The sequence below is a fragment of the Pristis pectinata genome, chromosome 4 (assembly GCF_009764475.1).
Source record: "Pristis pectinata isolate sPriPec2 chromosome 4, sPriPec2.1.pri, whole genome shotgun sequence".
NCBI classification, from domain to species: Eukaryota; Metazoa; Chordata; class Chondrichthyes; order Rhinopristiformes; family Pristidae; genus Pristis; species Pristis pectinata.
The window spans coordinates 33,065,638-33,092,077 of NC_067408.1; the positions used below are offsets into that span (position 1 = coordinate 33,065,638).

Here is a 26,440-nt window from a genome sequence, read left to right on the forward strand (position 1 = left end):
GCTGTGTGGTGGCCAGAACTGCACAATACTCTAGATGTGGCCTAACTATTGTTTCATAAAGTTGTATTTTGACCGCTCTGTTCTTCTAATTTATGCCCTGACAAAAGAAGACATGTATCTGTTTTCTTCACCAACTTATCTACCTGTGCTGTCACCTTCGGGGATCCTTGCACTTGTACACGAAGGTCCCTCTGACCCTTATACTCTCTTGGACTCTACCATGCATTGTTTATGTCCTGCCCTTATTAGTCCTCCAGAGTGATTCACCTTGCACTTATCAGAAGTAAATTCCATCCCTCTATCTTACCAAATACTGTTTTTTTTAAAAAGTTTTTTTATATTCCTTAACGAATGATTGGTGAAAAATTCTATACATTTTTGTGGAGCCCAGCAGAGGTAGTTGTGCTGTTGTAGTTTGAAAGTTCTTGAACACAAAGATGGCCCAGTGTAGCCATAAAGATATGCATCAGCGACACTGAATTAGTGCAGTTGACGCATATTTTTATGATATAGAAGGTTTATCCAAAGATAAATTTGGTTATAGTTTCACTTTGGTGTACTAGATCTCCTGGTCCATCGGTTAAAGTCCTTCACACTATTTCAAAAATCATTAACTTACTCATTCCCTCTTATTATTTAATGTGCTGACATCTGCTTTGAATACTCAATGTTTCCAGGCTTTCAAGTGAAACCCAATGGTCCTTTGGGACTTTATTTGTGCTATGTTTTGAGAAGGATAGAGATTAAACTATAAAATGAAAAACATTTCAGAAACAAGTCAACAAAAGGTAAAATATTTGAAAGTTTTGTCATGACTTTGGTAAACTTGTTTAGAACATACAGTTGAAATTGATTTGTTGTGTGTAAACTTATAAACTTCAGGTCTGGTGCCTTTAGAATTACAAATATTTATTATTCCTGTAAGACGGAAAAATAACTTGGATGAAGTTAAATGCAATTTCTAAATTACAGGTACAAAAAGTAATTTGCTACTTTGAGTATGAAAACTTAACTGGAAGATCAATGCTTATTTCTAATGGAAACAATTTAGTTTGTCAGAACTCATATTTTATCATCATATTTTATAATCACAAATAAAGAAGAAATAAATCTTTGCTGCTGTAGTTCAAAGTGATGTATAGATTCCTACTTAGCTGAAATCATTTAGTTGCCACAAGTCAATTATTTGAGACTACCTAGTTTTTCATTACATTTTTAAAGTGACATCATTTTTCCACATCTCTGACATTTAAGTGCATCTTTAAATTTTCATATGTTTAGTATGGAAAAAATATCAAATGTACAAAACAGTTAACATGGCTTAATTTAACATGCTTCTGATAGCAATCAAAATGACTGAATTACATAAAGTTTCCCATTTTAAGGACTAATGATGCTTTATTTATTTTGTCCACGTTAGCAAACATTAAGCAAATTGTGCCCCAGATTTCACACTAAAGAGAATGGTGAAGTCATCAGCACTCATAACTATTAATGAGTAAATCGGGCAGCAACTCTAATGACTATGCAGCAATTAAGTAGCTGGAATACAAGTTGCCTTGCTCCTCCAGATGTTGCACCAAACCGATTACCTTTCTTAGAGATTTTGTACTGAAATATTTAGAACAGTATGGAATTGTTAAACTTAGGTGATAAATACTGAATATGCTCGAAAACCTGCTGATTCCAGGGCATGTAAATTTTTAATATAGTAATAAATCTTCCAAAAATCACTCTCAATCACTTAAAATTAACTTTTGCAAGTTTATTTTCTTTACATTGAAAAACATATAATGTTTTTCTTTGCCACTTTTAACTCTTTATCATAATCTTGTCTTTCTCTTTCTATTTATTTCACCTTTTGTACATGATTTGGCATTGAATTGACCTCTTTAATTTACCAATCCTGATTCAGAATCTGTGTGGATCAATACAGTTTCTACAATCTGGCAGGTTAAGGATATGCAACATTGGTCCCTGTTCACATCAGTCCCAGGGAGTGCTGAATTGTCTTGGCTTTTTAAGCAGGTCCCAGTACAATCACCTATATGAAGTCAATGAGTAAGTTCAAGTATAACAAATGGCTGCGAGTGATGTCAAAATTTGGGCTATTGTTAGTAAGATGAATTTCCTTGGCCCAGTTTTCTAATGCAAACCTATATATTTTAACAGAATGTGAACACTTGTTATTTTTGTAAATTATTGGATGCACACTATTAAAACTTTAGATTTTAATTGATTGAAAACTCAAAAACATTTTTACAGAAGTTCCAAAACATACCAGAATAAAAACCAAAATCAGCTTATAGTTTTACTTATGCCATGGATAGTTGTAGTCACGTAAAGGGAATGAAGAAAAGAGAATGGTAATCAATGTGGCAATACGCGACAAGGTGATTGGCAACCAGGCTGGACAAATGAAGCTTTTTGTTCCCTACATATTGTTGTGAAAGGTGGAAGTGAAATTCATTTTTGATGCAAAGCCAGAGTTTTGTAATAACCCTAGGTCAATTTTTGTTTGTTATGGTTCCTTCAATAACTGTGGGTTCATGAGTTAGCCTGTGTTAATGAGTTAGTTCAAAAAGCATTACGATATTAAGTTTTGAAGTTGTGGATCCATTTTAAAATTGAGCACCTTCATATGGCAAATCTGCATGGAACAAGCTCAGTGTTGTTGGTTTATAGTAACTGATTGTTTTTGATGACAAACCAGATTGATTGCGGAACCACAGATTGATTACACAGTCTGAGTTAGCAAACATGCAATGCCTGGACCTGAAACAACTAATTAACAAGAACAATAACGTGTTCACAAGGTTGGAAGTATGCCTACTCAGTTCTGAAATGAAGTCTGGCCTAGACTTTAAACTTGCTCAATTCAGTGCTGTGAACACAGTTGTTCACAATTTATATTTGAAATCAAAAACTATTTCTAAATGTATGGATGATATTGATTTGTGGGGTGGGAAGGGTGGGTGGCTGATAGTCAGCTTAACATCAAATTACAAAATGGTATCAGTCCTCTTGAAGAACAGGCATGTAATCGAGAAATGATTTTCAATGCAGATAATTTTTGAGGTATTACATCTTAGTAAGGAAAATACATTACTTGGGGGAGAAAAACTAAGTGGTGCAGACTTAAGTGTTGAAACACAAATCAATAACAAAAACAAAACCAAGCACTGGGGATTATTTCTGGAAAGAATAAATTTAAAAGTAGAGAAGTTTTATGCTAAGCTCGAGTGGAACTTTGTGTAGACCATGTTTGGAGGGCTTGGTACTCTACTAGTTGCTATATAGGGCTAGATCATGTTGATAAATATCAGCAGTTCCCACTGTTTGAGCTGACATCGAACGCGGAAGTCCTGAACTTACTGAAAGACAGATAATGCTATCTGTCAATGTGCTCCATCACTGGATGAGTTCAGAGGTACAACCCAATTTGGCTGAAAGTCCCCAGCACTAATGCTGGGAAAATTGCTTCTTACATCCTGTGCCAATTCACACTCAGCACAGGATTCCAGATCCCATGGGTTTCAAATAGATAAAGAAACCTGAGGTTGTAAGGCAAAGAAGAATGCAAGTTTATTTTTATTGTCGTTTACTTCAATGCTTTTAATTATTTATATTTATTTAGATACTTTTGCTAATTTTACATATTATTTTAATAATGCTTAATATTTTTAAATGCCTGTATGTGTTTCCAAATTTATCATAGTTTTGATAGCATGCAAATTGGGGATGGAGATTTGCTAGCTGATGGAGCTTTAATGGATGTTTAGGGGACTGTGCTTCTTCAGAACACTGGTGGAGGCTTGCTGCTGCCATAGACATACTTTGGGGCAGCTTTCCAAATCTGGATCAGGTACGTAGATCAACGGGGAGATATTGGGCAGCAATTCCAGACTTTGTGTACAAGATATGGTTCAGCATGGTAAGGATATAGGGCCACTGGATAGGATGCATAATAGATAGATTAGGTTCATAGCAGAACTGTAAGATTTAACATCAGGGAATTATGAATCATGTAGCTCCCCTTTCTCTTAATGAGAGTAGAATGGGAGAGGGTGGTTGGCGGTGACCCTGCAGGCATCCTTAAAGTTATTAAAGATTTTTTTGGGGTGGACAGAGGAAGTGAAAAGCTAGAGACTATCAGTGTAGAAAAGATGCCAAGAAATCCAGAAACAATTTCAGAAAAAAAAATCTCCATTCAGAGAAGGATGAGAACATGGAACTTGCTACCTTAGGGAACAGCTCAGGTGGATTGGACTGATGTGTTTAAGAGGAAACTGGGTAAATGCATTGTGGAGAAGTAGAAGTAAATAATAAAATAAACAGTTTATGTGTAGTGTTAAAGGATGGGAGGAAGCTCCAGTGATGCGTGAGTGCCAGCATGGACATGTTGGGCTTAATGGCCTTTTACTGTGCTGCATATTCTAGTTAATTATGCATAAATCATAGAAAAAGAGCTCTACAGAGATTAGGTTCAGCGTCTGGCAAATGGAGGTGGCCACAAAATCAACAATACTTCAGAACAGAAGGCATCAGTTTAGCTCATTGTATCTGTGCCTCTGATACCTCAATGTCAGGATTACTGGACTGAAATCCAATTTACTTGTTCTTTCCCTGTGGCTTCATTTTAGATATCAAGAAGCTAGAAACAAAATTAAGATTGCTTTTGTTTGAAGAAGTTTCCCCTTACTTTTTACAAGAAGTAATATCAGGCAGATGTTACATTTTTCTCTTTTCCATTTTATTTTTCATTTGCAGATTAACCTGGGATAGACTGCTGTCTTTTCTAACCTTGTGTTTAGATGGTAACTGAAGTGAACATGTTACTATTCATCCAGTAAGTGGAAAGCTCAATCTGGATGCATGAATGCAGTGTTGTTTCCCTCATCTATAGGGACAAATAAAAATGTGATTTCTTAGTGAAAGCAAAATCACTTGATTCATATTCATAGAATACAACATTTTACACATACACACACAATCGGATGCACGCACACAAAAACATGTGCTGGCACGCAAAAATGCATGTGCACACACACAGACACACATTTTAATTGAAAACATCCAGTGCTTAGTTTAAAAGAGTCTTTCTGCTGTTCCCCTTCCTCATAATTTTTGCTATACAACGCCAAATCAAAATGATTACCAACTATGCAAAGACTCTGCTTCCATTGCCATTTGAGGAAAAGAGTACCAAAGACTTGTGATCATCTGAGAAAAAAGAATTCACCTCATCTCTGTCTTAAATAGGTGAACTCTTCCTTTTAAATAGTGACCCCCTATTTATAGATTATTTCACAAGAGGAAACATCCTCTCCACATTCAACTTGTTAAGACTTATCAGGATTTCATACGTCTGAACTAAGTCATCTCTCACTCTTCTAAATTTCAACAGATACAAGCCTAGTCTGATAAGTCTCCTGGACTGGATGAGGTGCATCCCCGGGTTCTGAAGGAGGTGGCTTTAGAGATAGTGGAGGCATTGGTGATAATTTTTCAGGAATCGATAGATTCCGGCATGGTTCCGGAGGACTGGACGGTCGCAAATGTAGTTCTGCTGTATAAGAAAGGAGGGAGGCAGCATAAAGGAAATTACAGACCTATTAGTCTGACGTCAGTGGTGGAAAGTTTTTGGAATCTATCCTCAAGGATGGGTTACGGAATACCTAGAGGTGCAAGGCAAGATAGGTGTAGCCAACATGGTTTTGTGAAGGGAAAGATCCTGCCTGACCAACCTATTGGAGTTTTTTGAAGAAATCACGGGTCAGGTGTGATAAGGGAGAGGCGGTAGATGTTGTGTATTTAGACTTTCAAAAGGCCTTCGACAAGGTGCCTCATAAAAGACTGATTAATAAGATGAGAGGTCATGGAATCACAGGTAGGATAACAGAATGGATGGAGCATTGGCTGGTTGGCAGGAAGCAAAGGGTGGAAATAAAGGGATCTTGTTCTGGTTGGCTACCGGTTACTAGTGGTGTGCCGCAGGGGTCAGTGTTGGGGCAGCTCCTTTTTACCTTGTACATTAATGATTTGGATGATGGAGTAAATGGTTTTGTGGCTAAGTTTGCGGATGACACCAAGATAGGTGAAGGAGTAGAGAGTATTGAGGAGACAGGAAGGTTGCAGAGAGACCTCGATAGTTTAGGTGAATGGGCAAGGAAATGGCAGACGAAATTCAATGTTGAGAAATGTGCAGTTGTACACTTTGGAAACAGAAATAAATGGGCAGATTATTATCTAGAAGGAGAGAAAATTCAAAGTACAGAAGTACAAAGGGACTTGGGGGTATTTGTGCAGGATACCTTAAAGGTTAACCACCAGGTCGGATCGGTGGTAAAGAAAGCGAATGCTATGTTGGCATTCATTTCGAGAGGTATAGTGTATAAAAGTAAGGAAGTGTTGATGAGGCTCTGCAGGGCACTAGTGAGGCCTCATTTGGAATAATTTGTGCAGTTTTGGGCCCCATATCTTAGGAAGGATATGCTGATGTTGGAGAGGGTTCAGAGGAGATTTACGAGGATGATTCCTGGAATGAAAGGGCTTATGTATGATGAGCATTTGTTGGATCTTGGACTGTACTCACTGGAGTACATAAGAATGAGAGGGGACCTCATAGAAACATTTAAAATGCTGAAAGGAATGGACAGAGTAGATGTGGCTAGGCTGTTTCCCTTGGTGGGTGAGTCCAGGACCAGAGGACACAATCTTAGAATTAGAGGGTACAGTTTCAAAACAGAGATGAGGAGAAATTTCTTTAGCCAGAGGGTGGTTAAATTGTGGAATTCCTTGTCAGGTACAGCAGTGGAGGCCAGATCATTGGGGGCGTTCAAGGAAGAGATAGATAGATATCTAAATAGTTGGGGTATCAAGGGATATGGGGATAAGGCCGGAAATTGGGATTAGAATAGTTTTTTTTCTTCTTCCTCCCCCCCCATTTCTCATTTCTCATTTTTCCCTTTTCCTTGGAGCAGACTCGATGGGCCGAATGGCCTACTTCTGCTCCCTTGTCTTGTGATCTTGTGAACCTGCCTATTCCAGATATTAGTCTAGTAAACTTTCTCTGAACTATTTCCAACATCCTTTCTTAAATAAATGGACCAATACTGTACATGGTACTCCGCATGTGGTCTCACCAATACCTTGTATAACTGAATTATTACTTTTTTATTCAATTCCCTTAGTAGTAAATGATAATGTTAGCTTGTCCAATTACCTACTGTATCTGCATTCTCGCCTTTTGCAAATCATACACTAAGATACAAAGATCCCTCCTCATCTCAGAGTTTAGTAATTTTTCACCATTTAGATATGTTTCTTTTATATATTTCCTGCCAAAAATGAACAATTTCAAAATGTACCACATTATACTTTATTTGCCAGATATTCGACCAGTCATTCCACCACTTGTAGTCTACTTATGTCCTCTTTACAACTTACTTTCCTATCTATAGTGCAGACAAGTGTGAGGTGCTGCACTTTGGGAGGACAAACCAGGGTAAGACTTACACAGTGAATGATAGGGCACTGAGGTGTGTGGTAGAAGAAAGGGACCTGGGAATACAGATCCATAATTCCTTGAAAGTGGCGTCACAGGTAGATATGGTCATAAAGAGAGCTTTTGGCACATTGGCCTTTACAAATCAGGGCATTGAGTACAGGAGTTACGATGTTATGTTGAAGTTATACAAGATGTTGGTGAGTATTATGTGCAGTTCTGGTCACCTACCTACAGGAAAGATATCAATAAGCTTGAAAGAGTGCAGGGAAAATTTATATGGATGTTGCCAGAACTTGAGTTATAGGGAAAGGTTGAATAGGTTTGGACTTTATTCCCTGGAGCTCAGGAGAATGAGGAGAGATCCTATAGAGGTATACAAAATTAGGAGGGGTATAGATAGGATGAATGCATGCAGGCTTTTTGCCCTCAGGTTGGGTGAGATTAGAACTGGAGGTCATAGGTTTAGGGTGAAACTATTTCACTCAGCGGGTGGTGCAAGTATGGAATGAGCTGCCAGCGGAAGTGGTGGATGCAGGTTCAATTGTAACATTTAAGAGAAGTTTGGATAGGTGCTTGGATGAGAGAGGTATGGAGAGCTATGGTCCGGGCGCAGGTAGATGGGACTAGGCAGAAAACCAGGCTGGCAAGGACTAGATGGGCCAAAGGGCCTGTTTATGTGCTGTAGTGCAATATCTTTGTGCCATCATTGTAAACCAGTAACCGGCTGTAGACCTGTGGTGGGCCCTCATTAATGGACTGGAATATTTAACTTTTCTGACTCTCATTCTGCTCTCTGTAAATTCAAGCTTGCTGCCTCTCCCCATCCCAACTCACACAGAGTCCTGTTCATCCATCACAAACCAGAACTGGCTCCCTGTCAGGACACCTTCTATCCCACTGTTATAAGCCTATTGAATGGTCCCCTAGTAAGATAAAATGGGGTCTTGACCTCACAATCTACCTCGTTATGGCCTTGCACCTTATTGTCTGCCTGCACTGCACTTTCTCTGTAACTGTAACACTTTATTCTGTATTCTGTTATGTTTTCCCTTGTACTACCTCAATGCACTGTTGTAATGAATTGATCTGTATGGACAGTATGCAAAACAAAGTTTTTCACTGTACCTCAGTACATGTGACAATAATAAACCAATTTACCAATATCTAATTTAGCAACCATATCTTCAATGCCTTCTTTATCCAAGTCATTTATATAAATCGTAAAAAGCTAAGGCCCCAGCATTAATCCCAGTGCCACATCATTAATTACATGTTGCCACTCAGAAAGAAGACCCCTTTATGCCTACTCTCTCTTTCCTATTAGCTAGCCACTCTTATATCCATGCTAACATATTACCTGCTACACTCTGAGCTTTTTATTTTCTGTAATAACTTTTGATGCAGCACCTCATCAAATGCCTTCAATAAATCTTAGTACATCCATCAGCTCCTCTTTATTCTCAGCACATGTTATTTCCTCAAAGAACTCTGGGCAAACATTATTTCCCTTTCACAAAACCATGTTGACTTTGTCTGATTACATCGAATTTTCCTAAGTGCCCTGCTGTAATGTGTTTAATAATAGCCTCTAACATTTTCCCTATGACAGATGTTAAGTTAACGCACCTTTAGTTTCTTGCTTTCTGTCTACTTGCCTTCTTGAATAAAGGGAGCTTTGCTTGCTATCTTCCAATCTACTGGAATTTTTCCTAAATTTTGGTAATTTTGGAAAATTAAAACCAACATATCAACTGCCTTACCTATCAATTCCTGTGAGATCCTATGATGAAGTACATGAGGACCTCAGGACCCATCAGCCTGCAGCTCTAACAATTTGCTTCGAACCACAGACCTGGTGATTGTGATTTTCCTGAGTTTTTCCCTTTCAAACAATTATTATGTTAGAGCTATTTGTGGGATGTTCTTTGGATCCTCTACAGCAATGATAGATGCAAAAGACCTCTGCCAATTTTTTCTTTCACATTATTAATTTCACAGACTCATTTTCTTTAGCACTATCACTCACTTTAATGAAGGAAAAATTAGATTATGTGATATGTTATTCAGCAATGTAAAAACTGATGGTAGGAAGAGAGACTTTGTGGACTGCACTGGTAAGGTAAACAGGCCTGTTACGAACCAGCAACAAACGAAATACACTGAGTCATGATTCAGTGTTAAAAACTATTTTATTAATCACTACTTATGATAATACGAAAAATAAAAGTAAAAATGTTAGTATGTTAGAATTCAAAAATGTTAAACCTTGAACATTAACCCCAAAACTAAACTCTTCGTGTGTGTGTGTGTGGCAAAGTCCCAAACTCCAAGTCCAGGAATGGTTCTTAAAGTTCAATTCCGCAAGCCATAAGGTGAAACATGAGCAAAGGCTTCTTCAACAACCACCGTTGTCTGAAGATAAGACGTAGATGTAGAGAACATAGAGAGAGTAATTACGAAATCCAAATGTTCCACGATGGAACCCAAACGACACTTCAGTGTTTACTTGGTAGTGACTTCCTCACTCTGAAAAGCATCCGAATCGTGGTCGTCCACACAAATACCTGTTTCCTTCTACAGGTCAGCAACAAGGTGAACTCCACTGGATTACTTCCAATTTCCATACATGGATTTCAGTGGCAGACACAGTTATTGTTTCTCATCCATTGATAGAGAAAACTAGCAGGCTGGTGTCTCTCTCCCTTCTCTCTCTCTCTGACTTCTTCAACAACGTCATTACGTCCTTTATCTTCTATTGACGTAAGCACGCCACACACACACACACACACACACACACCACACACACACACCACACACACACACACACACACACACACACACACACTCTCTCTCTATCTTAAAGGGACTTTCACCGAGTCCGTAACAGGCCTCTCTCTCAAAGTGAAAAATCAAATGATCTGCTTGACCTGAACTGTGTGGATAATTCCATAACTATTCCATTCAGAGTTGTAGAACTTTCAGGAACACATCTTCTTATTTTGTTTATTATTCCTTGGCAAGGTGCCATTATTTATTTTTGTAATACTATTTTTACATTTCTTTTGCTTCCATTATGATGGAAAGTTAAATTCTATATCAGTTTCTACAAGACAACAGGTAGAAGCAAATCAAGGACGACATCAATCTCCATACTGCAATTTTTTTGATATTCTAGAGTAATTAAAATTAACCAAGAGTGACAAAGTACACCTGACAGAAATGATAAATGAACCAGTGTATGTCTTCCACCATTGTACAATGATTTGCATCAAAGAAAGCAACAAGCAGTATATAATTGCTCCTACTGACAGTTGTGGTCACTATTTGTCATGAAAAGTTTGAGTTTATGATAACTTAACTAGTTTTCCTTGTTTGATGAGACAATATATAAAAGTAACAAAGGATGACCAAAATATTAATAAGGAAGGGAAAATTAGAGTATTACATACAACTAACCAGAAAATCAAGCACCAATCACAGGATTTTTTATAGATAGCTAAAATAGTGTTAACAATGCGAGTGTACATGGCTTTGTTATACACATCAGAGACCAATAAGCAGACAATATGCTCTCACTTCTTGACCAACTGAAGAAGAATATCAGTCACCTGTGACAGCACCTTCCCTGCATGATCTTCTTGTACCTTACAGACTCTTGCATTTGGTCAGGGTCTGGTGGTCTCATGCCTCTGTTCTGCCAAGACCTTGATTACTGTTGTGATGCTACCTTAGCAAGCCTGCCTGTTATTCCTCCTGGGTGCTTCTAGACACTCTGTTCTGGTGGTCTGTTTGTAAATTATCCCCATCACCTGCTTTGTTTGGGACAACAATTATTTATCATTGCTTCTCAGTATATCACATCCATCTACTGAATACGGTTTTGTCCTTGCTTAGGCCTCTGGTTATCACATTCTGTTATCTCTCGATGCATTAAGTACTACAGTGTCTCAGACTCTTTGGGTTGTCTTTAAGAAGTAATTTCAGCTGGCTGCCTGTTTGTCAGCTTTCTAGTCCAATTATATGAACGTGTTTCAATTTGTTTAATATGCAGTGATTCTCTTTGCCCTGTAATGTGCTTTCTAATGCAATGTGCAAGTTAACTCTAATAGGCCATGCCCCTGAGTTGGACTGCTTAAGAGTTAATTAGTCCGCTCAACAGTCACAATGAGCCAAGGAAACAAAAAGGTCTATCATGACAAAAGGTTCCTCAATGATTGGCGTAGACTTGATAGGCCAATGGACCTATTCCCATCTCTCTATTTATTGAAAATGCCCACATTCGCCAAACACATTAGTGCAATCAGATTTTGTTTGAAAATATATTTTGTCAAGATTTTTATTCCTGATAAATATTTAAAGTCTTGCACTACAGAGAGCAGAGTGTCTAGGTTGTCACTCTGGATAGTAAATGCAAATGATTCAAATTTTTCCAGATGAAATAAAATCATTGGAGTGAAGGGTACTGATTGATAGAGGCTTATTGAGGAACTGTGTATACATCTCAGGTCAATAACGAGGTGTTTCATTGATATGTTAACAGGAATAAATACATTTCCTGCACCTGTCCCCTGACAGTGAACCATTAGACATCTAAAAATTGCTTTTCTCAACTAGGTATTGAGAAATAAAGATAATTATTCTTTATTGATATGAAAATATGCATATATTTTTTAATTGACTTGCTGTACCTTCAGTAAAATTAATATTATAAATGATCGAATTTGGAGCTTTTTATTATAAAGGCCACTTTTTCCAGAAGATTAATTATTGCTAGAGAAATGATGACTTTCTATTATGTTCCATGGAGGAATTAACATAATTGATGGATGGATTTGTTGAGCACAGCTGTATTCAGTGTGTTGTAAAATGAAGGTTTTCCATTGAGGTAAATTGGTCATTATTATTTAATTTAGAAAAGACAGGTAATTAGAGTAATTGGTTTAAACATTGTATATTCAGTAGTTGTTAATTTGCTCTTCTGGTAAGAACTGTGTAATGAGATTTAAAAGGACTCTTTTGTTGTTTTCAAGTATATTTGGCAACAGCCAGTCCAACTAAAAGTAATTGGATAATAGAGTACCTGTATGGGTTAATACTTCTGATGTTTTGATAGTACTGAATAAAATATAGACTGAAATGATGGCTCAGTCTTATCATAGATGTTCACAAGAAGTAGAACCAGTAAGTATTACAAATATCCTTGCCTTGAAATGTATTGATACATGCCCTGAATTTCATATCATTAGCATGTTCCATGCTCACAACATCTTTATAAGTCATGGGGTTACTACTGCTGTTATCTTGGAGAAAGCTACCATTTTTTGATCACTTCAGCTGGTTTCCTGAATTCCCTGGCTGATACATAGAAGTCAAACCATTATTGATTTATCTCCATTACAATTTTCTATGATCATTATAACAGAATATTCTGTTACAATTGTCAGTCTGAAGCAGGTTTCCAGAATTAAAATCTTTGAGCCAAGGCAAGTTGTTGGTAGGCTTGAGATTCATTTTGTCTTTTGATTTTAATAATCAGTGTTAGGTTTAGAAGATTTAAAATTTTAAAGCTCAAACCAATGAATTTCATATTTTTACTAAAATCTAGGAGTGCTAAATATATTGTCTAGATTAGATACATTTAATTTGATTTTTAAGTGCACATTTGGATTATGTGCTTCATTTATTTTGACTTAGACATTGAATATTGTAATTACCTTGTATGTAAATATGTATACGAAGCTAAATGTAAAAAAGTCATTTGACATCAAGATAGATTCTAAAATGACTTTAAGAATAGTTTTATTTCAATTTGAAGAAATGGCAGTGTGCATAAGGGCCTCCCTTTTTTTTTGTTAAGAAGATTGTTGAGCAGAAATTATGACCTAATAAACTTTAAAAGTTGCATTTCACATTACAAAACGTAAGGAGATTTTAAGGAGATTCTTACAAATGCCTATTCTGAAAATTACAAAACCTTGCTCTTTGTGAAGGAATGGGGATTACTGATTTCAGGATATAGTGTTGTATGTGCAAACTGCAGAAATTCAGTTTCATAGTGTTTAAAACAATGAATGCTCATATTCTTTTTGTTGCAATTTTTCATGTGTCTTGCATTATTTTGCTGGGTGGAGATGTTTAATTCCAAGCCTATGTAGATCTGTAGGTATTGTGAGTCTGCCATTGATAAAGTAAGACGTGACATTTTAAAAGGGGGTTTAGTTGTAATCCTTCATATCCCATATATCCAAAGAAATATTGATTTATTTGCTGGGTATCATCATTAAACTCTCTCAAGTTGGGTCTTATTGTTGCTGCAGATTAAATGTTTCAAACTATCCTGTCAATATTATGTGGCTGCAAAGCAGGCACATGTATGACTCTTCTGTGCAAATAGCACCACAATACGAATACGTTTGTGGATACAAAGGGCAGCATGTCCATGCTAAAAGATGCACTACAGTAGTTTAACAAATTTTAAAGACAAAGTGTGTCTTGGCCTAATTCACTTAAACAATTTAATGGATTAGGTAACTCTAATACACATGGCCTCACAATGAAGGACTGAGCCAGCTCTGAACTGTAAGCTCTGTTTAGTGCTTCTTTTTCCACTCGTTATTATAGCAATGTTGTTTTTAAAGCTGATAAAATGGCAATCTGTACACAGATTCCTTATGCTGGTAATAAATGAGCAGCAGGAATTTTCTGCTAATAACTGGTAGATCAACCTGGCCCCTTGGCTCATCGTAGTTTTAAAGTACCAAACAAGCACAAATTCCTGTATCTTCAAAGTTGGGCTTGCCCCTTACCCTCAGAAATCTTGTTCAGATTCCTGCAGTGTATCTTTGCTGAGATTTGGCACATGACATTTTGCTACTTGTTGCTTCGTTGCAGAAATCTTTTAAGAACATAGAACAGTACATGAAAGGAACAGGTCTTTCAGCCCACATGTCTGCACTGAACACTATGCTGAATTAAACTAATTCTCTTCTGCCTGCACGTGCTCCATATCCCTCCATCTGCTGAATATTCATGTACCTATCCAACAGCCTCTTACATTGCCACTATCATGTCTGCTTCCACCACAACCCCTGACAGCCTGTTCCAAGCATCTACCACACTCTGCCATATATAAAAACTTCCCCACACATCTGCTTTAAAATTTCCCCCCCTCACCTTACGTGCATATCTTCTAGTACCTGACGTTGCTGCCCTGGGAAAAAAATTCTGACTGTCTTCCCTATCTATGCCTCTCATAGTTTTATAAACTTCTATCTGGTCTCCCCTCACCCTTTGATGCTCCAGAGAAAACAACCCAAGTTTGTCCAACCTATAGGTCATAACCTCTAATCCAGGCAGCATCCTGGTAAACCTCTTCTGCACCCTTTCTAAAGCCTCCCAGTCCTTCCTGTAATGGGGCGACCAGAATTGCACACAACACTAATAATAAATTTTAAAAAATCAGAGAGCAAAATGGGGAATATTTTGTTTGCTCAATATAACTATTGTTTCCATATCTGGAAGGGGCATTTGGTGGCTCCCAAAGGTGCAGACGTTTGTAGTGGACTTTAATGTCTTTACAGAAACCTAGCAATTTCCTGGCAAGAGCCTTCTTTGTAACTTCTGTGGACATTGTTCTTCATTCTGTCTATGTTCATATAACACCCTGAATGAACCCTTCCAATCTCTCCATTGCAGCATGTACCTCATTCCTTGCAAAACTTCCTAAAAACTGAGAGAATGCTGATTTATGTTATGGTGTAACTTTTTAAGCTCTCTTTTGAGACCTAATTTGTGAGAAAAGTTGTGACTCTATGGGAAATTCAAATCCAAATGAGTGCTGTTTCTGAAATAGCGTTTCATGAAGGAGCCTGCTGGCACTGTTTTTGGAACGACTGCATTTTTTTTTGTTTAAAGAGCTTTTTGAAGTGACATCAGAGAGAATTGTTAATGCTATTTTTAATAATGGTATAAATGAATTTCTAAGCTGTTATTAATCTTTTTGGGGTACAGAGGTGGGGATAAGGGTGCACTAAAATTATTTGAGATGCAGCCAAGTGAGAAGGGGGAATAATTTGTTCCTTTATAAGCATATCTCTGCTTGCCTAATAAGATGGCAGGCCAGTAATTACAGTGGTGGAAGTCAATAGAGTTGCTGCCTGGATCTGAGTTTCAGTAATTGTGTTTATTTTTTTCCAATAAGATTCCAATACTAGGCAATGGGAAGCAACTCAAGCCAATGGTGGACTTGGCATCTTGCTCAATAAATCAGTGCTCTCACTTTAATGTTTCAGTTATATCAGTAGGTTGAGCAGTGGAGCTGCTGCTTACCTATGAATTGTTTAAATCAACCATATGCTGCTCAGATTATGGAAACTGTTAATATTAATCATTTTGTAGAAGTAAATAAACAATTAGAACTTCTGCATTCTCGATGTAGCTCTGGCAATAGTGTTTTTTTTAAAAGATCACATCTCCACGCAATAACTAAACTTTTCGTTAATAGTTAGTTCAAAAACTTGCCACCTGGCATCTCATGATTCAATGCAGTAAGAATACCATCTTGCGTTGTTGGTGATACCATTTTTGGAAGAGATGGTAAAGCAAGGCTCCTGTCCATCTGCTTGTTTGGCATTATTTGAAGGAGGATGGATGGTATTTTGAAGTTATCCTTTTCTCAAAAATGGATTAACTCTTTGTGCCTTCTGCTGCTTTAGAGATCCAATCATATTAAAACTAATTGCCTTATTTACCTAATTTAGATTGGAAAATGAATTTCCTTTAGAAGTAATTCATTGATTGTTTCACAGTTTAAGGACACTGGGAAAGACAGGGCATGTTCTGAGTGATTGGAATACTAAGGATATTTATTGAAATGAGATTTGAGTATCTGTAATTGCTATATAGATTCCAGTATATTACAACTTTGGGGGCAAATCATTATAGGTTTTGTAGATGTACAGAAGCATAACATTTTTTAGTGACTGATATATGATCACATTAAAGAGTCATCACAATGGTGTTTTCTAGCAACTCGATTTGACTCAGTAAACATTTCTCTAGTTTGTGGCCAATGGAATCTACTGTGAAGATAATACCTGGAATAAAATAGTATCAATTTATATTGAAAAGTTTCTTGTGGACTCAAATTAAATGCCTTTTGAGATGAAGCGATGAAATAATCAGCAATTTAATGTAACAATATGGACTTACAAAATCAGACTGAGTTATGTTGCTATGACTTGTGTGCATATTATACAGCAGATTCCATTTAAACAATAGACGTTGCATCACATAAGGATACCATTTAGCTTGATGTTGTGGGATCAAAATGTGCAATTTGAATATGCAAGGCTTGGTGCAATCAGTCTTGCTTTAATGAAAAGTAAAATTGGGCAAGATGTAAAAATATCTTTATTTCCTTCCCAGAAAGGTTAAAATTAGTCTGCTCTGTATATATTATGTATATATATGTATAATATATTTTTTTTCACTGCTTGTGAGAGCAGTCTAAAACCCACACAACTATATTTCCTTTCCTCATGCCTATTTATCTACTCTTTTTTTTGAAATGAGGTCACTGCCTCAAGTATTCTTTTGATTTTACAGATCTGTCTTGCTGAAAAATTTAAACTGACTGCTGCAACTAATAGCACCTTGGAATTAATTTTGAATCTATCAACCTGGCACAGGATTTTTTTCTTGCAGCATTTTAAAACACCAGAACATTATCCTAAGGGGGTTTACAGTAGCATCAGACAAAAATTAACTGAGAGAAAGATGTGACTAAAATCCTGAGAGGTTAGTTTGAGGCAAGAGAATAGTTTAAGGAGAAATTCTAGAGTGGGTGGGGGGGGGGTGCATTTGGGTGTAAAAATATTGAATGCACTACCACCAATAGCGACTGGAGAGAATGTAGAATGCATAAGGAGGAGATAAAGAATGTGGCATTCTAAAGATGGTTGGGCTGAAGGAGATTACAGGAACAGCAAGAGCATGGAGTGAATTGAGTATGTGGATCAGAATCTTGTCAATGTGTCAGAGGACTCGGAGCCAATACTTGTCAAACAACCTCCAAAGTTAAGACGTGCACTTGCCGCTAAACATGCAGTTTTGACAAAGCTGTTTATTTCTTTCTTTTTCAATCGCTTTATTAATTTTCAAATTAATACAGACTAATACCTATAACATCGATAATTATACATGTAATACAAAGAGATTGGGAGGACAACCATGACATATATAGTCATAAAGGATAAAAAATTATATTCTAGGCCCCACGGTTTCTTAGTAAATGAACATATTACAACAAAAATCAAAAAGAGGAAGAAAAAGATTTATAATATAGAAAAAACCCACATCGAAAAAAATTATAAGTAATAAAATGAAACGAAATAAAAAAAATTCAAAAGAAAACAAAACTGGACTGATATTTCTCGATGAACAAAGAGCATTATTAAGTCATCAACTCCGCTCCTCTAAGTTCAAAGATTATTGAAAAGGGATCTATATCATATGAAAATATTGAATGAATGGATTCCAAACTTCCTCAAATTTAAGCGAAGAATCAACAGTGCACTCCTAATTTTTTCTAAGTTTGAACATGATATAGTTTGAGAAAACCATTGAAAAGTAGTGGAAGGTATTGGATCCTTCCATTTAAACAAAATGGATCGCTTGGCCATTAATGTAACAAAGGCGATCATACAACAAGCAGCAGCAGATAAGTGGCCAGATTCCATTGTTGGTAGCCCAAAAATTGTAGTGATTGGGTGAGGTTGTAAATCAATATTCAATACAGTTGAAATAATGTTAAAAATGTCTTTCCAATATTTTTCCAAAAGAGGACAGGACCAAAACATATGTGTCAGGGAAGCCACCTCCGAATTACATCTATCACATATATGATTTATATAGTGATAAAAATGGGCTAACTTGTCCTTCGACATATGGGTCCTGTGAACCACCTTAAATTGTATCAAAGAGTGTCTGGCACACATTGAAGACGTATTAACTAATTGAAGAATTTTCTTTCATATCTCTGTGGTAAAAGTAACTGGAATTCTCTTTCCCATTCATTCTTAATTTTATCAAGCGTCTCTGGACGTATTTTCATAATTAGATCATAAATTATTGCTATCAAGCCCTTCTGATAGGGATTAAAGCCTTAAATTTTTTCCGTAATTTCAATTTTATGTGGAGTCGGAAAAGAAGGCATAGTAACCTTTAAAAAATTTCTAATCTGTAAGTATTGAAAAAAGTGTGATCTAGGCAAATTGTATTTATTAGACAACTGTTCAAAAGATAAAAAACAGTTATCAATGAATAAATCATGGAAACTTGTTATTCCCTTCATTTTCCATAAAGAAAAAGCTGAGTCGTTCTGGATGGTTGAAAGAAAAAATTAGATTGAATGAGGCTTGATAAATTAAATTTATTCAATCCAAAGAATTTATGGAATTGAAACCATATTCGTATTGTATGTTTAACTATTGGGTTAGTCATATGTTACTCAATTTAGTAAGTGCAAAAGGGAGTGAGGCTCCTAAAATAGAAACTAATGAAAATCCTTGCACCGATTCATACTCGAGGTATACCCATTTGGGACATTGAATTACATCTAAATCTTGTGCCCAAAAAATTAAATATCTGATATTAATTGCCCAGTAATATAATCTAAGGTTAGGCAAAGCCATGCCATCATCCTTTTGTAATTTTTGTAAATATTTCTTACTTAACCATGGGTTTATATTCTTCCATATATATGAAAGAATTTTAGAATCAATAGTGTCAAAAAAATTTTGGGATGAAAGTTGGAATCGCCTGAAATAGATATAGAAATTTTGGTAAAATATTCATCTTAACCGCATTAATTCGGCCTATCAATGATCGAGATAATGGGGACCATTTCGTAAATAATTGTTTAACGTGATCAATTAAAGGTAACAAGTTAACTTTAAACAGGTCCTTATGCTTCTTGGTAATTTTAACACCCAAATACATAAAATGGTCTGTTACTAATCTAAATGGTAATTTCCTGTAAATTGGGGTTTGCATATTTAATGGAAAGAGTTCACTCCTATTAAGATTTAATCTATAACCAGAAAAAAACACTAAACTGAGCAAGCAGTTTTAATACTGCAGGGATGGATTCCTCCAGGTTAGAAATATAAAGTAACAAGTCATCTGCATATAGAGATACTTTATGAATCCCCTGTCCACAAGTGATACCAAATAAGTTAAAAGAATCCCAAAGGGCAATTGCCAAGGGTTCCAAAGCAATATCAAATAATAAAGGACTTAGAGGGCAACTCTGTCCAGTACCTCAAAAAAGCCTGAACAGAGGGGATCTCTGATTATTAGTAAGTATTGAAGTCATAGGTGTATGATAAATCAATTTGATCGCAGATATAAAATTGGGACAAAAATTAAGTTTCTCAAGTGTATTAAATAAATATTCCCATTCGATTCTATTAAACGCCTTTTCAGCATTTAATGAGATAACACATTCTGGAATTTTAGATGAGGGGGTATATATAATATTCATTAACCTCCTAATGTTAAAATGCAAATAATGATACTGGATAAATCCTGTCTGGTCATCAGAGATAATTTGTGGAAGAACCTTTTCCAATCTAGAAGCCAATATTTTGGAATCCAAATTTAATAAAGAAGTGGGTCTATAAGATGCACATTCAGTGGGATCTTTATCCTTTTTAAGAATTAAAGAGATAGTAGCTTCATAAAAGGATTGTGGTAGTTTACCCACTGATAGGGCATCTTTAAAAATTTTTCCTAACCAGGGAGAAAGAAGATCAGACAAGGATTTAAAAAATTCAACTGTATACCCATCAGGACCGGGTGTTTTACCCGAATTGATTAAAAAAAAATTGCTTTCTTTATTTCTTCCTCCGAAATGGGTGCATCTAATATTGAACGTTCATTACATGATAATTTCAGAGTCTTCAGGTCCCTTAAAAATTCATGCATTAATGTAGAATCCTCAGGGAATTCTGACTGGTATAAAGAAGTATAAAATTCTTGAAAAGATTTATTAATTTGTTCATGGTCCACAGTATAGTTACCATCTGGTTTACGAATTTTAATAATCTGACGTTTAGTTGAAGCAGCTTTCAGCTGATTGGCAAACAATCTACCAGATTTGTCACAATGTATATAAAACTGACTTCTGGTTTTAAGTAATTTTCAATTTATTCATTTCAAAAGATTTTCAATTGGAGATGTTAATAGTAAACTATGTTGTAATTGCTGTTCTCTTTCTTTAGAGCTCTAAATTAGGAGCATCAGAGTATTTTTTATCGATTTCTTTAATCTTATAAACCAATATACGTATTTCATTATTAGTTCATTTTTTCAATCCAGCAGAATAGGAAATAATTTGACTGCGGATATATGCTTTAAAAGTATCTCATATTATCCCACTGGAAATTTCTTCAGTAAAGTTAGTTAAAAAGAAAAATGAAATCTGTTCTTTAATAAATTGGACAAAGTCTAAATCTTGCAATAGAGAAGGATTGAATTTCCATTGTCTGACGCCAGAGGGTACATCTGCTAATTTAATTGATAATTTCAACAGCGCGTGATCAGAAATGGCAATTGCATCATGTTTACAGTCAATAATAAATGGAGCTAATCTAGCATTGGTGAAAAAAAAATCAATCCTCAAGTAATGATAAACATGAGAAAAAAATGAAAATTCTTTATCATATGGGTGTAGAAATCTCCAAACATCTAAAATTCCGGAATCGACTAAATAGGAATTAATAAAGACAGCAGATTTGTTTGGAAGTGCAGGAATCAACACAGATCTAGCCATTGGAGGATTTAAACAGCAGTTTAAATCTCCACCCATAATCAAAGTATATTCATTTAAATTAGGAAAAGATGCAAATAAATGTTTAAAAAATTCAGGATGATCAACATTAGGTGCATAGACGTTAACCATAATAAATTTTTTATTATGAAGTAAGCCAGTAATTAATAAAAATCTACCATTCGGGTCTGAAATTATCTCATGATGAACAAATGAAACTGAGGAGTCTATAAAAGCAGAGACTCCTTTCACCCTTGCTTGTGAATTAGAATGGAACTGTTGACCCCTCCAAAATCTTAAAAAAGTGTTGATTATCCTCTCTCATATGAGTCTCCTGCACAAAAAACTGATCTGAGCATTCAGTCTATGATAAACTTTAAAGACCTTGTTGCTCTTAATTGGATTATTTAAACCGTTCATATTCCAGGAAACAAAATTAATCATCTCATCCATTTTAATAGACTAAAAACATATGGTATGTAAAGGGTTAACCTTACTGTACAGGAGGCTCATCAACAGGAAGAGGTAAAAGAATTCAAAGAGGAGCTGGATATGACAAGAATTCAGACATATAGCTGTTTATTTCTTGATCATTTACGTAAGCCATATGAAGTCTTTGAAGTTTTCTCCCATAACGTGCTTCATTTTAGAATAATCTCTAATGCATGTGCTTACTTCACTTTTGCAGCTGATTGATCCAGGTGACAAATGAAATATTTTGCTTTCATTGGATCAATGTTTTCTTGGTTATGGAATAAATGACCCCACTATTCCCTGTAAGCTAAAGAAAGCCTGAGCCACAAAAGTGATGCCCCTCATTAGATTTCTGATGAAAATGAGATCAAAGTGAACAATATCATTCTGTTTAAATTTATCAGAAAATAGTGTATGGCAGCGGAATTTATCATTGGCATTGCCAGCATTGGGCAATTGATGAGGATTTGGCTTTTTACTCAAAGTATCTTGACAATTGCAAGAGAGACTTACTTTTGAAACATGCTCCCAAAAACTTAGACAAGTTTGAAGCATTCCATTTGTTCTTAGCTGCATGACTTCCAGTTTTAGAGAAGGCAAAAAACAAAGCATCTGAACATCAAGTGAGAAAGCATAGAGGGGAGGGGATTTGGATTCAGCTAGCTGGGTTTGTGGTTGTGCTGAACTAATGTCAACAATTCCACAGAGCTGATTATGAAATGCGAGAATGTTTCTCCTAAACCACACATTGTGAAGAAGAATCAAAATATGCAACCTGGTTTAAAATATTGAATGAGGATTGATTTCTTTCAAAGGAAAGAAATGTTTGGATCAAAAGGGGTGAGAAGTTTTTAACTTTTTAACGTTTGATGAAAATGAGATTTGACTTGTTAGTTAATTTGCAATGGTGATTTGACAGTAAACAAGTGTGTGTGTTTGTTCTGCCTGAGAGGTAGGAGACACAGAGTAGAAATTCAGTTTGATTCTACATTTGCATTAAAAAGCATTTTGTCAGTTTTAAACTGGTGATTTACTCTTTCCTCTCCACCCCTGAAGGATCTTGATGAGTGAGTGAGAGATGGTGATATTGAGGTATGATGAAACTTGTCAGCATACCTGAATTAACAATACCAAACACTGTGGCGTACCCACTGCTGCCATCATTAAAATAACATGGATGTCTGCTGTGAGATTGAACTGTGTGATTCAATTGGATGAGTAAATGAACAAATAGGATTCCCAAACTGTTGGATTTTTTGGCAAGTAATCTTTCTAAATGAGGGAAACAAATAGAGCTTGTGCACCATGCTGAGCTGGCTATGAAAGAACTCAGAACAAACAGAAGAGACCCAAGTGACTACAGATGCTGGAGTCTGGAGCAACAAACAATTTACTGGAAGAGTTCAGTGGATCAAGCAGCATCTGTGGGAGGAAAGGAATTGTCAAAATTTCAGATCGAAACCGATTCCTTTCCTCCCATAGATGGTGTTTGACCCACTGAGTTCTTCCAGCAGATTGTTTCTTCCTCCAGATCAAACAGAAGATGTTCTTGTATCTGCTTGGTCACAAGGGAAAAGAATTGTACCATACCATGAGACCCTGAATAATGCATTATTTATGATGTTAAAAGCATGTTGCAATTTGCCTACAAATTATATATTTTGCCTATTGCAGGTTCATGCATCAAAAAGGAAAATCCTTTTTGACACTTAATGGATAGAAAGCTGTTGGCATTTAACAAGTTTACTGGATTTGAGGAAATTAGTCATAGGACTCCCAGATTCCACAAATAATCCAACAAAAGCAAACAGACCCAGAATGAAGTAACTCTTTAAAAAAAAGTGCATGCTAGAATGTTGAATGCCCAACTGATGGCAGCTCATGCAGTGAAGTGTGGGACAAAATGCAGCAAGTGGGAAGTTGCCATTTTTGATTTTATTTTTTTTAAATGTGCACAATGTAGATTTGGTGAGGGAAAGCAGGAAGAATTGGTTCCACAGAGAGAACATGACGGAAGGAATACCTGCTAAATGTAACAGAATAGCCCAAAACAGTTTGAAACCTAACATAAAAAAATGCAGAAATAATCAGCAGGTGAGCATCTGTGGAGAGAGGAGCAGTGTTAGCTTTACATCTCAATGACCTTTCATCAGAATTAGGAAATTTAAAACATTTAATTTTTAAAGTTGTGGAGAAAATCTGGGATAGAGCGAGGGTAAATGTATTGACACCAAGATGCTGGTGCCAATGCAATGATAACATCTAGTACAAGAAAACTGGACTGGAGCTAGCTTGGAGCTGCTGTCTGAAGATGGCGTATACAAAGAATCAAAAATTAAGATGTGGATTTCATTGCAGTCGATCAAAACAATGTCAGTTCTATATTTAGAAGTAGTGTAGTTGACGTGGCTGATTAAATGTGTACCACAACAGTATCGTCATTGTACCAACAGAAGCAATGACTTCATTCATGCAACTCGTATTTGCATATGCACATATCCTTTATGGAGCAGGAAACATGAAGGCAAATGGCATTTTCTTTCTATAAGCAGCCAGTAGTACACACAACAAAGTTATTCCAGTGGCTGTCAATGAGAAACTTAAAGCTAAGTTAGAGTGCCTGACCTAAGGCAGGGATGTAGTCCCAGTTGACATGCCTTATTTGTTGAAAAATTAACTGGCAAGCTAAGAATATATCAATGGAGCGCTGAAAAGGATCTATTAACCTATGAAGTCAATAGAGGTATTTTCCTGGACTTTAGCAGACTAAGAATATTCAGTGTGCTGGATGAAAATGGATTCTGACATGGGGAACTTAAGCACAAGATCTCATTAACCAGTTGGAATTAACACAGCACCAGAGAAATTTGTAATTTACCTGGATAACGTTGCCCTTCTGTTACTCTGTGGAAAATGAGGCAGCAAACTTTATGAAGGCGGCCAAGGATCTGCTGAAGAATGCTACCTTTATCAGTGGAAGTCCACAATGAAAACCTTGATCTTCTGCAGTACTCAGTGCAAGGGATCCTGTGCAGAGTACTGAACAACAAAAAACACTCCCCACCCCCCATCCCACTCCCAGCAAAAGACAAAGGCTACTGAAAACAATAGCAAAAAAAAAGTGGAGGAGGGCAACAGAAGCAAGTCAGAAGAAGATTATTATATTAGGTGGTCTATAATCTGTCACTACTTTGATTAAAGGATAATGCCCAAATCTGTGCTTATCATAGCTTGACACTTGCCATATTGTAAATCGTACACAATGGAGATTCCCACATCACAGGAAATGGTGCCATTTTAGGAAGTACATGTGGATTCAAGTGTGGCAGTATATAGAACCGTACAACACAGGAACAGGCCCTTTAGCCCACAATGTCTGTGCCGACCATGATGCCAAATTAAACTAATCGTATCTGCCTGCACATGATCTATTTATCCAACCCCTCCCCTCCCCACCACCATTCCCTGCCTGTTCATGTACCTGTTTAAAATGCCTTGTAAATGTTGCTTTCATATCTGCTTCCACTACTTCTCTCTGTATAATTTTAAAAAAAACTCATTTTGTAAATGTCTTTTAAACTTTCCTCCTCTTGCCTTAAAGCTATACCCTCTAGTATTTGACATTTCCACTCTGGTAGAAAGAAGACTCCATCTACCCTATCCATACCTCTCATAAATTTAATATACTTCTATCAGGTGTCCCCTCAGCCTCCAACACTCCAGAGAGAGAACAATCCAAGTTTGCCCAACCTCTCTTTGTAGCTAATGCTCTAATTCAGGCAACAACATCCCGGTGAACCCCTTTGGGACCCTCTCCAAAGCCTACATGTCCTCCTTGGAATGTGGCGACTAGAAATGCACACAAAACTCCAAACGAGGCCTGACCAAAGTTTTATACAGCTGCAACATGACTTCCTGACTTTTATGCTCAACACCCTGACCAATGAAGGCAAGTATGCTGTCTGCTGCCTTTACCACCTTGTCTATTTGTGTTGCCACTTTTGGGGAGCTATGGACTTGCACCCCCAGATTCCTCTGTACATCAAATCTCCTAATGGTTTTGCCACTTACTGTATAGATTCCTCTTGCATTTGACCTCCCAAGGTGCAATACCTCATAACTGTCTGGACTAAATTCCATCTGCTATTCCTCTGCTCACATTTCCAACTGGTCTACATCCTGCTGTATCCTTTGACAATCTTCCTCAGTATCAGAAATACAGTTCCCTGCACTGATTTGTGCAGAACACCACTGGTCACAGATCTCCACCGCTACTGTCTCTCTTCTATGGCCAAGCCAGTTTTGAAACCAATCTACCAAGTCACCATGAATCCCATGTGCCTTAATCTCTGGATCAGCCTACCATGAGGGACCTTGTTGAATGCTTTACCAAAGTCCATGTGTACAACATCCACTAACCTACCCTCATTCAATAATCTTCATCACCTTCTCAAAAAAAAAGTCAGTCAGGTTCGTAAGACATGACCTACTATGCACAAAGCCATGCTGACTATTCCTAATAGGTCCATGCTTTTCCAAATGTGATTAAATCCCATCCCTAAGAACCTGCTCTAATCATTTCCTTACCATGAATGTAAGGCCCACTGCTACCAAGGATGTGCTAC

General features: G+C 36.7%; 1 protein-coding gene across 2 annotated transcripts in view; it reads left to right on the forward strand.

The window, feature by feature from the left end:
• Positions 1-644: 644 nt before the first annotated feature.
• Positions 645-26,440, forward strand: part of slc23a1 (solute carrier family 23 member 1) — an 85,302-nt gene continuing 59,506 nt past the window's right edge. The window contains exon 1 of one of the 2 annotated variants that reach the window (XM_052013780.1): positions 645-788. In XM_052013780.1, the coding sequence (XP_051869740.1) occupies positions 756-788 (33 nt within the window). In that variant the 5' untranslated portion in view covers positions 645-755. The remainder of the gene's footprint in view (positions 789-26,440) is intronic. The other variant, XM_052013781.1, reaches the window with a different exon arrangement.